Source organism: Anomalospiza imberbis, chromosome 12 (assembly GCF_031753505.1).
Source record: "Anomalospiza imberbis isolate Cuckoo-Finch-1a 21T00152 chromosome 12, ASM3175350v1, whole genome shotgun sequence".
Taxonomy (NCBI): Eukaryota; Metazoa; Chordata; class Aves; order Passeriformes; family Viduidae; genus Anomalospiza; species Anomalospiza imberbis.
This window is the reverse complement of record NC_089692.1, coordinates 17,256,369-17,268,462: the sequence shown is the minus strand read 5'-3', so window position 1 is coordinate 17,268,462 and position 12,094 is coordinate 17,256,369. Positions and strand designations below refer to the sequence as shown.

Genomic DNA, 12,094 nt, shown 5'->3' with positions numbered 1-12,094 from the left:
TGTGTCAAAATTCCCACTGCAGCATTTCTGCACTCTCTAGCAAGGGATCAGGAAACTCAGAACTTGTGCAGTTTTCCAGAAAAGCAAACCAACAAAAATTTACACCTAATAAGAGATGAAAAAAGGTCCTCCTTGCCATTCATAAAGACAATAATGATTCCTATTTAACCCATGGTTGGCTGTGTGTCAGGCTGGTTCAAGAAAGGTTTATGAGCAGCTAAAGATTTCCCACCCAAGTAGTTTAACTCACACAAACCAGAAAAAAGAGATGTTTCCATCTTTCCCCTGAACTCCTAAGATTCCTTCCTTTCCTTCAGGAAAACACCAGTTCTGAAGAAAGGAAAAAGTGTCTTTCTGGATATTGTTGTTGTACCCAGAACAGTGAGGCCTCAGCAAGGTATTTTGGGGGTTATTATAATGCAAACAGGGAAAAGAAACAAATAAACCAATCATGCTAAACAGAAAAGAAGCATTATGCTGACTTTTAAATGCCTTAAAATGCAACTAATATATAATAACAGAAGTGGTTTCATAGACAATTAACATAATATGACAAAAAATGTTATTAGTGTCCTTGTGTTTTACTGAACACATCATTTTTCTTTAGGGAGTGTTCTGTTAGAAAATAATTTTTAAAAATACCCAAACCAACAAAACAACAGACAAAAAAAACCTACAAAACTAAATCACCATGCAAAAAAATTTGATGTCATTTGTTACTGTCTCAATAAATTCACATATTCCCATAGTTCCTACTGCTCTGCATTTCCACTCTCCTCAGTACTCCTCAATAATATTCATTTTTCCTGGTGTTTGGAGAGTGTGTTATTTTTAGGATGGAAATCCAAGCCCACTGCCTTAACAGTTATAGGTTATAAACAAAGCTTTGCTGATTTCTTGTCGCCCTGTTCTTTTAAAAGTTTTAAAGTTCTTTTAAAAGTTTTCTATGCCTTCTGATGTTTACATATTTCTACTGGAGCTCTCACCCACTGTTCATGTAAATAATGATTGTTTTACAGTCTTCTTTGTGGGAGGAGAGAATTGATGGTTGGTTTGACCAGTGTGGTTGGAGAGGTGGCAATTTCATCCTCCAATCCACTGTCACCTTTGGAATTCTACTTATTGCGAGGTCAGAAATAAAACTTCCTCTTTTCCTTCTTCTGCATCAAGAGCAAGTGCAGGAGTTATTTTGTGTCGTAGTGCGACAATTTCTCCTTCTAACAAAATTCCTCTCTATTCCTGCTACAAATGACACGCCAGGGCTGTTGAACAGCAGGGATGGCAAAGCCAGGCAAGCAGTCAGAGCTCAGAATAAAGCAAATGCCCTTCAACAAAACCAACTGTTGACTTTTGCAGGCTTTCCCCAGAAATAAAGTGAGAATGTTACTGCCTTTTGAAAGGAATCACAGCTCCCTGCTGATGCCTTGTAACATTAGGAGGTATTGATTTACATACAGCATTTATTGAACAGAATATTGCCAGTAAAAATGAACAAGATATGGTAAATTACAGAGTTCATATAGAATATTTTGTTCCCCCGAGATAAAATAGGTAACAATGACATGAATTTTAGCTTCCCTTCTTGTCAGGTTTTCTTTTTATCCCATAAACCAATTTTGGGAGAGAAATATTTCCACTAGCTGGAAATCCCATTTCCATCCTAGCTGCACAAGCAATACTTTAAAGCACAGTTTTAAGAAATGTGGCTCCACTTAAAATTTATATGCTCAAATATTTGATTTATGCCCACAGTTATGGTGATCACCTTGGCTTTGACCTTGGCAAACAATCAAAGCCAGAAAGTTTCCCATGAATTCAGGAGTCTGCCCATATGGATCTCTCTGAAGGATCCAGGCTTTTGCTTCTGCTGGGTTTGTTTGTGACTCCAGATTTTTTTTTTTTTTTTTTTTTTGAAGGGTCCTCGCTGAATTTACCTGGAGCCCCAACATGCAAGCACATTGAAGAATATCTATGTAAACCCAGCAACATGATGAAATAACATCTGTCTCCTGCATTCCCCACATAAAACATGCAACACAGGCTACAGAGATCTTTTCCCTGTCAGAATTTTCAGCTGTATTTCAGTTGACCTGATTGCAATTCATGTATATAAATAATTCTCTAATAATAATTATATTTTATACTTCCAGAATAACTCTTTTTTTTTCAGTAAAATTTTCTTTCATTTCCCCTTGCTAAATAGTCAGGATTCCTCCCTGAAACTTTGAACTCTGGCATTACTCCATGATTTTTTGATGTAACAGATGCAATTTGAAATCACCAGTATTTTAACAGGCTTGGCCTGTGTATTAATGATCCTTTAATTAAATCAAGCACACTTTACTGCAATTTACATCTCAACAAGACCAAACTTCTTGCCATGAAAGACTGAGTGCCTTCCTTTTTTTTTGGGATATTAGTAGGAGATGACTGGGGTCTGACATTCCCCATCAACTGGTTTGAGCTCAGAACAGAGCAGAGTGTAACTGAGCAGAGTTACACTCCAGACAAATCTGCCTGTGCAGATAACCAGGATTAAAATACATTTTTCTTGAAGTTAGAAGCAAATGTGTGATTTTCCTTTTGAAGGAGCAGCATGTTTCTGTGTGCTGTCCATAGATCTCCCGTCAGCATCAGCAGAGATTCAGCATCAGGGGATGATAAATCATTCCAAAAAGGATGTGGCTGCACTAAAATGGACTTATACAGACAAGAAATTCCTTCTCCTGCACAGGATAAATTACATCCATTCACTTCCAGGGTTTTGCTATAGTAACACTTTCCTTATCTGCAAAAATGCATTAAAGAACTCACAAATCTTTCCCCACAAAATGCTCCTCAGCACCTGACCAAGCTAGTTTTCCTCATCACTGGGAAGCATTTCCATTGTTTGTTCCTTATTAAATAGGGAAATGGATCCCATTAGGGCTGCAGCCTCACCCTCAACGTGTGACTCAGTCCCGTGTACATAAAGTGAGGCAGTTCACAGCAGAGAGCTGCTGATGGGTCTGAAATCTTTATCCTCCTCTCAGCCCACTTGTTAGCCAACATATAGAAACAATTCTTCATAGAACTACACACTCCCAGTTTGCTTTTCAGCCCTGTTAACATAAGTTTTCTAAATATCTCAGTCTGTCACTCCCGGTTGCAAGGCATCCTTTCACAGAAGTGTGATCTGCCATTATGAAAAAAGCTGAGGGCTGATTTCACACCTCTGATTGTTAAGGATTTTTATAAAGCAAATAAAGCTCTTTACTTAAAAAATAATTAAAACTAACTCTTCATTAGCAGTTCAAATTGCCTAGGTAAATTTGGTCACAACTCTAATTTGCACACAGATTTATCAAGCTGCTTCATTTCATGCTTGCAGAGGATCACTTTCTGATTATTTCATTTCCACAGACATTTGTTGCCTTTCAACCATGGCAACACCCTTTAAAATCTTGAGTCCCAGGTGGAACACCCAATGGCACTTTGCCACTGATGATTTAGAGGCTGCAGGACTGGATTTTGCTGCTGCAGGGATTCCAAGCAGTGGAAAGTGATGGGAAACGAGCTGCTGCATCTGGAGGTTTTGTCCTGTACCCAAGGAATGCCTAACCCCAATTCTCATGCATGAACAGTAAAAAAATAATGGAACCTTTTTGCCAATTCTTCTGGACCCACCTAACTTGGAGTAAAGAACAGAGTTTTTGTAACTTCAAAACTTTCTGTCATCTTGGCAGTGACAATCAACCTCTACAACTCTTCCTGCTTTTCCTTGCATTCTGCCTACAAATGCATTATCCAGGTAAGTGTGAGGGTTTGAAAATGAACCCACGGTTTTTAAATAACAGATTACCCCATAATCACTGGTCTTCAGACTTCTGTTTTCACTGGCCCTCTGTTTGACCCTTTGTTTCCCAATTCATTGGGATTTTATCAACACTGAGCACAAGTAGCCTTCACTGGAATCCTTTTGCTGTTATCACATCACTTTACAGAAGCACTTGATTTTTTATTTTTTCCCAGGAAAGAATTGAAAAGTCACAAATATTTCTACTCTGCTGGAATCAGAAAAGACTATGGGTCTGAAGTGGACTATGAATTTCTATAAATTATGTGTAGGTTTTGGATGGTGTGCACCTCACTGATTTGGCCTAGAAAATCCATCTTTAATCTCCCCACCAATCTCCTTCATCTGTTTTTCCACATCTGCATTTTCCAATAGAAAATAAACTATTAATAATAATAAATAAACTATTTGTCACTGTCTGAAATTTCTGACTCAGTCTTATTTATTCAAATCTCAACAGAAAACCAAATATACATGAGAGCATATTTGTACAATGCAACACCTTTTGCTCCCACTAAATAGGGGCTCTAGGTTCCCTCTTATCTCACCAGCCCAGAAGCAATTCCACAACGTGCCCAGAGCCTGCTTAAGCCCCCCTTCAGAGCATCATTTAGCAGTTTTGTCAACAAGCTCCAGCAAGCTCCAAAGTAAAACCATTCCATGTAAATCCATGGGTGTACTCTGACCTGAAGAATTCCTATCAGGATGCTCTTAAACAAAGCTCTCCAGGAGGAAAAAGGAGTTGCTCCACAGTTTTCTAACACAGCCTGTCTTTGCTGGGCTTTACATCATCCCTGAATCCTCCTGCTCCTCTTCACAAGCAGCTTTCACTTCGAACTGAAGCTGACATTCCTTGGGCTTTAAGAACACAAACCACAAAGTTTCTTAAGAAATAAACTCAATTCCTTTGCTAAAAAACAAATTTTAAACTCATCTGAAAACGCTACTTCCACACAAATGGGCTCCACTGAAAATACTGGCAGGCCCTGACTCTCAGATGTTTCCACTCTATTTTAAAATATTTTCTAAATTTTACTAGGAATAAAATACTTAAACAGGGAAAGAAGGGATTAACACAATGAACAAAGTTGTCTGTGAAGTGTTTAATAGTCTCTAATTTAATCATGTCCTCCAGTTATGAATCCAGAAAAGAACTCCTACAAGTTTTTCAGCATTCCTCCAAGAGAAAGAGAGCAGCAAAACCCAGATTTTCAAATGTTCAGTGAAAAAAAATTAACAGATTAAATATTCTTAGCTAATTTAAAATATTCTGAGGTAGTAAAATCTGCAAAGTTCTATGAAATACTGTGATCACCAAAGCTCTGTTTTGTGCCCTATTAACATTTTTCAATTCTTACCCCTGGAGCACGTATGCACTAAGTGCAGGAAAAAAATCAGTGAGGGCATCATAATAAATCAGGCAGAGCATCCCTGGGTGTAGCTGAAGGACTCAAACAGATTTTATCTTTTCATCCCTCCCCCACCTCTGATTACACACTTGATATTCGGATGGTTTGCAAAGAACTTGTATTTTTTCACAAGGATCTCTTCTTTACTCATTTGTGTGTTGCTTTGAATTTTTCCTTTCAGAACCACAGTGCTGGGCAGGGGGAAGCTCAAACAAAACCAGAAAACACTTTGAGAGAAATTCAAGGATATTTCAGGTTATTCACCTTTCAGTGTACCAAGGAAATCAGGGAGAAAATCCTGTTCTCTTCCTGACTCCATGAGACATCTTTATTGGAAAATAGTGGGCTGGATTTGAGACAGAGTAATCAGGTTGATGGTTCTCCTTCAGAACATTCCAACCCCATTTTTTGCTGCAGGATGGGGGTGAGCTGCTGAGCAGAGTGCTGGATAACAGTTCAGGAAGCACCACAGCCTCTCAGCCTGTACATTCACATTGCTCTGGATCACCTGCTAGATGACATTTTTTGTGCATAACTTACATTGCTTCAAAAAGCCTCCTCTAGGGAAATGGGTTTGTCTTAATTTAAGCATGTCTTTTGCCAGATCAGATATGAGGGCCATTTGTTGTTTGCTGCACTAACTTGAAAAGTCTACTATGATTTTCCAAGAGAAAAAATATTCAAGGCTTATACTCAACACATTAGGGTGGAAATCCACTGATAAAATAAGAAACAGCTGGCAAATGAAGACAAGGAACAGCGTTAAAAAGAGAAACTGCAATGTTTTTCTTGCAAGGAGGACGTCAGCAACTCCCATAAATCCTGTGCAAGTGCTTAACACACATTTCACTGCAGACCCAGATACGAAGGAGATGTTTTAAGTGTTGAAAACCAGCATATGGTAAATTTTAGCAGTGCTGTTTGAGCAGTTAGGACCCATCACCAAACTGGGAAACTCTCCCAGAGGAGGAAGGAAACAGCACCAGAGGTACAAGTGGTGATTATTACCCTGGAGGAGATGAAAATGAGGGGTCAGGGATGGCAGCCAGGACTGTCCCCAAGCCTGTGTCCCACGGGGGCAGGGCACCTTGTGCTCCCTCTGCCAGAGGTGGGAGATAATCCTTGGGGAAGGACACAAAAGGCAGCGTGCACCAACCACTGAGCACTTGGAATTCTGCTGCTCCTCTGGACCAGCATGGCCAGGGACAAGTTCTGTGAGTACACATTCCCAGAGCTGGATGGAAAACGTGAATTGACAGGTCCTCTGTTTATTTTATGCATTTTGGGACAGTTGTTTTGCGGGTTTTGGAGATAATTTGTTGGGTATTCAGTGAAGAGAAACATATTTATTGACAAGGAAAAGAATCTTTGGTAAGATCTTTGTAGTTGAAGTACATTTCATATGTAACATTTTCACATCATCAGAATCTTTTTTTATCTCTATTAAAGACACCCATTACTAAAAATGGAGTTCAGTGATAGTTTTCATCGACCATTTGACAATAAAAATGTATAATTCAGTGGTACCATAGTGACAATTTCCCCAAAAGGTCTTCCTTTGTCCAAATAAAATCTTCTATTCAGAAATCTAATGCATACACAATGTTCAGACAGCATTTCCACTGAAGATAAATGACAAAAAGTCCATGCAGAAAGGAGACAAATTTCAATTGCGTGAAAAACAAGCACATTTACCATTTCCAACCGTTGTTTTTGAAATTTCATAGCACAGTGGCTGCAACTGAGTCTTCAATTTAACTGCAGATCTTTCAGGAGCAAATGCACATTCAGAAAATGCATGCTATCAACATAGAGGCAGAGATGTTACCTCTCTGAGTACTCACCTCATAATTGGCAATTGCTTCTCGATCAAGGGTTCGGGTCACGGAGACGTCCCCGTTCATCTCATTGATTCTAAAAATTCCTTTTGGGTCTTGATCTACTCCCTTCCCAGAGAGTCGAAACTTTACTCCCTCTGTCCCTTCACTTCTGATGACCTGCATGGCAGGAAACAAGCGATGGGCCACGTTGTAAAATCTTTTAAACTCATCCTAAAACCACATAAGTCATTTCAGTCTTTCAACTAATGCTGAGCTATGTTCCCTGCCAATAAAATAGAGCGATAAAATATGATTTCAATCATTCACAAGACACTGTGCAATTTTTGCGTTAAACCCTGGAAAAGCTACTCATGTCCTTGGCCAGTTCCTATCTTATCTTTAGTGTCTTCAATTTCACTACTTAAAGTTTCTCTTATTCCATTACTGGATTCACTCTGTGCCTACAATTTGACATTTCATTTAATGCTATTTCTTCTTTTTAGTTAAATTGATAGAACAGCTACAGCCTTGAAAAAAAAAAAAAAAAAAAAAAAGAAAAAAAAAAAAAAGAAAATATTGCATTGATTGCCAAGAAGCACTCTTATTTCACAACAACCCTTACCATACCAGAGAGCCATCACACAATATTTTATTAGTCACTGTGAAGTCATTACACTCTACTTTCAGGTTGGGTGTTTTTTCCCCCCAGTTCTCTTTCAAACCCTTCCTTTCCCAAGATTTTAAATCAAGGGGAAAATCTCTGCATGAAAATATCAGAATATCCTGCCCAGAATGCTCCTGAGTCACACAGCTGGAATTAGTCCACTTCCCAAATTCCTATTTATGCATATACACACACCCATGAGTGTATGGCAAATCCTTGTTACTATCACCTTATTTTGCCACAAGAACAAAATCCATAAAAATCCGATTTCATGGCAGCCTCACATTAGCAACAGTAACATTTACCAACCTGCAGAGTCACACAATGTCAGTTATAAGCTACACACTTTGCAAATTTGGATTTGTACACCAGAATCTGAGGGATTATAAATTAATCTTTCTCTTTAAAGCTGACAATCTTGCCAAGCCATTTCTTCCCTCTGCTGTTCGGCGTTCTTTTATTTCTAGCAGCTTTATACTGCTGATTTCCACAGAAATATTAAGTAAAAAATTTATATTCTGGTCTGAATTACAGCTCAGGAAGAGGAACGGAGAAAGTGGCCTTAGAAATCTGGACCTTCTCCAATTTTGAGATAATAAATATGCAGGGTGTTTAATAATGTCCCTGAGGAAATAAATGTTTGCTGCCCTATTGCTATGGGTTGAGCAATGCTGGTTTGCCCAGATTACTGGGCAGTGAGATTTTGACTTAACTCCATAATCATTATTCCTTTATTTTAATTGAGAAAAATTGCCACAAGTTATGAAATAGGAAATCAGCATTTTCACAGATAAAGTTTTGCTTTCCAAACCCTTTGGGGAAGGGAGACATTTTGAAATAAAAACCTGTTTCACCTCTTTTCTTCTCCCTCCTTCCAACACTCAGAAACACTAATGGTTGCAGTTTCCTCCCTGTGTATTTTTGAGTAACTCACACCAAAACACTGCAGGTGACAAAGGGGTAAAGTCACTTTGAGACTTCTGGTTTGGTGATGAAACTTGAACTTAATGGCTCCTACTGAAAAGTTACCTGCTGTTCAGGTCATTCTTGGACCAATTTCTGGTATTTTTACATCAAGCCTAAAAATACAAGTTTTTCTTAACATCAAAGCTATGCTAGAGCTTTTGCAATGGCACGACCATTTCTCACTTTTGTAGAAAAAAGATGAATTGATCCTTTTCTGCCCTGATGTCTCAGACTTATTATGAGGTAAGTGCACCTTCTCATATAAGAACAGTGGTTTGCAAGGTCTGAAATCAGCCCCAGGCCAGCACAAACGTCTAACTCAGAGATGTTTATGCTACAGCCATTTCCACCAGAGCCACCAAACATTACCTGTTTATGACAAATTTAATATGCAGTATAAACACAATGCCCCATTGTAACAATCCACAATAAGAAAGAAAAACAAATATCGGGCTCTGAAAGGGAATTTGTAAAAAAACCCCAGATATTCGTATGGAAGTTTTTCTCCACACTAGATAGAAAAGAATGTAATAATGATGGTGATAATAATAATAACAATAGTAGTAGTAGTAGTAATAGTGGTCTCTGCAAACCCAACCAGAGGGAAAACTTCTTCTCAACATCAAATCTGGCAAAGATGTTCACCTTGAATTTGATGGTGAAGCATCCCAATGTGGTGCCTGAAAAGTCTGTGCTCCTTGGAGCTCTCACATCCCATATCTCATCCCAACTCCAGCTGAAAACCCTCCTTCACCATCTAATGCATGGGAGGAACAGAGTGACCAGAGAGCCGAGGTTTTCTCCTCGGCTCATCTGGAGATGGAGCTCCCTCAGCTTTTTGAAGACTTCAGGGAGCAGTCACACTCACACTCTGCAGACCTTTTCCTTTTATCAATTTACCTGTCCATGCCTGCAGGTACTGCACAGCACCTTCAGCCTGATTTTGAGCACTGAGCTGCTCGGGGCACCAAGGCAGCGTTTGCCCAGGAGGTGAGAGCGGCTCGCAAAAAGTCATTTACAGAAGGTTCCTTAAAAAGCTTAATTAGCCACAAGAGGGAGCCGCGAACTCCCAGGAATGTCAGCGAGAACATTACCGTCTCCTAATTAAGATGCTTATATAATGGTTGCATAGTTCAAAGAAAGTGCATTTCCCAGTTCACACGGAGCTCAGTACAATGAAAAGTTTAATAAAAATCAGGCTTAATTTGCCATATGGTTTGGTGCTTCAGCAAGAGCAAGGAAGAAAACAGGAGGATTGTCTGTCATCTCCTCTGGCAAGGCTGATTCGGAGCACTGGCACAAGCACAGCACTGTTCACAGGAAAATTTCCTAGCTCACAATGCATTTGCAGAACAATGCTTTCCCTATATCCTGGTGGAGAGAAAACAAGGCCAGACTATTTCTGCTGCAATGTTTACTTTGGGATTTCCCTTTTACTTTTCTAAAATACATAAATGAAACCCCACACAGTCACTGCTACCTGAAGCCCAGAGAGAAACAGGTATTTCCATATTTTTTTTTTTTTTTTTCAGCCTCAGGAACTTCAGTGCAGGTTCTAATACTGAAAATGTCTGCACCATATGGCAGTGGCTATGAGTTGCAGATAAAGGCTCTGCATTCTTAGGAAATGGTTGTTAAGGCAGCACAGGACCCCACCACCCACCCACTGGGAATATGGATAAGGCAGGAACACTTTGAACACTTTATCCAGCATCCCAATTTCTACCTATTTCATCCTCCCTTGCTCTGAGCTCACAGGTCAGAGGGGACTTTCTGTGGGCAGATGGCTCAGAATAGACACCAGCTGAGCATCCCACAACAACGTGGGCTGTTGGAGGCTGCTCCCTCACCCAGGACACCAGGACAGCACTGGATGGACACTCAGCCATCGCTCACTTTCCCATCTCAAGGGTGCTTCAGAGAATAATTGGGAATTAAAGCGATCCATCCCACAGGCACGGCACCCACGACAGCCCAGCAAAAGGCTCTGTGATCCTGCTCAGCTGAAAGACACTTCCAAGCAAACAGAGCATCACGGAGCTGACAGGAGCTGCTTTCTGCTGAACCGTGGCCAAAACGTATTTCCCCAGTGCTATTTTTGGGCTGACATTATGTATCCCTCGCAGCCAAACTCATTTCAGCAATGTGATCCCCCTGTTGGTAGGGGTTTATCGCAAAAGTAAATCAGAGTGCTCTCAAGAGAAGAGAAATAGAAGCAGAAAAACCCCACGCTGCCCCTAGAGAGAGAATTCACAGCTCTGCAGTGCCAGCAAATCTGTCCTAAGCAGCACCATCCTCAATTATTACCAGTTTTGTTCTCTGAGAAGTGTTTGCCTCAACCACTCCCATAATTTCTTAGTTCTTGATGCCAGGTGAATTATAGGTGCATCATAATAGTTTCACTTTTTAATTAGAAAACTAATCCCACCCCCAGACAGGAATACTTGGTTCATGTCCCAATTCTTTTCATTTCAGAGCATTACAGTGTCTCACTTCTGGGGTTTTTTTTTTGGGTTTCTTTTGGGTTTTTTTGGAAGGGTTGTTTGGTTCTGGGATTTCCTGCTTCCCCTAGCCTCTTAGGAAGCAAATTTATTCATGGAATATTTAAAGGTGAAATATTTTTTTCCTCAAATCACTGTGCTCCACAAGAGCAAAACAATGGTTTAGGCCCATTGTTCATATATTGTTTAAATAAACAGACACTTCCTGTCCTGCCATACTGAAAATTACTCTTTACAGTCAGAGACTCCATCTGCTCCACACTGACTCAAATACTCTTTCAACCAAAACAAATGCAAAACATTCCCATCGTTATTCAAAAGCATTAACCAACAGAAACTGCTTCATTACTGTAAGCTAAACACACAAAACCCATGGCTAGAAAGGAATTTATATAGTTTGCTGAGTTTAATAATTTATTATGTAAAAATTAGTACCTCTAGCTTCTTTAATGAAATGTCAGACAAAGTGGCTGAGCATGGGAGCCAAACTGTGCTCTTTGATGAAGGCAGATATTGGCCAAACCTGACCTTGGCTTTCTCTCTGATTAGAACTTTCTCCAGATCCACTCCATGTGCAGGTGACAGGCAAGGAAATCCGGTGGATTCCTTTCCATAAAATTAACAGGAATTATAAAATTTCTCTAGGTGACTGTGTCCTTTATTGGTGGCAATTAGGGATAAACCCAGCACAGGATATTTTTCAGGCACCACTTTTTCTTGTTTGCATAATGGACCATTAACTTTATTATCAATCAAAGCACACCTGGGCAGGTGCCCTTTCAGGATGTTATCCAAAACATCCACAACAAGTTGATGGAGACAAGAATGAACAATATTTGTGAAATTCAAGTAAAGAACAAAACAAAACTTCAGCAATTAAAGGTGTTTATGGAAAGCAA

General features: G+C 39.7%; 1 protein-coding gene across 4 annotated transcripts in view; it reads right to left on the bottom strand.

The window, feature by feature from the left end:
* The window catches only part of CDH13 (cadherin 13), a 449,552-nt gene that overhangs the window by 227,406 nt on the left and 210,052 nt on the right, over positions 1-12,094 (bottom strand). For all 4 annotated transcript variants that reach the window (XM_068203139.1, XM_068203136.1, XM_068203137.1 and 1 more), the window contains one exon: positions 7,089-7,241. In XM_068203139.1, the coding sequence (XP_068059240.1) occupies positions 7,089-7,241 (153 nt within the window). The remainder of the gene's footprint in view (positions 1-7,088; positions 7,242-12,094) is intronic.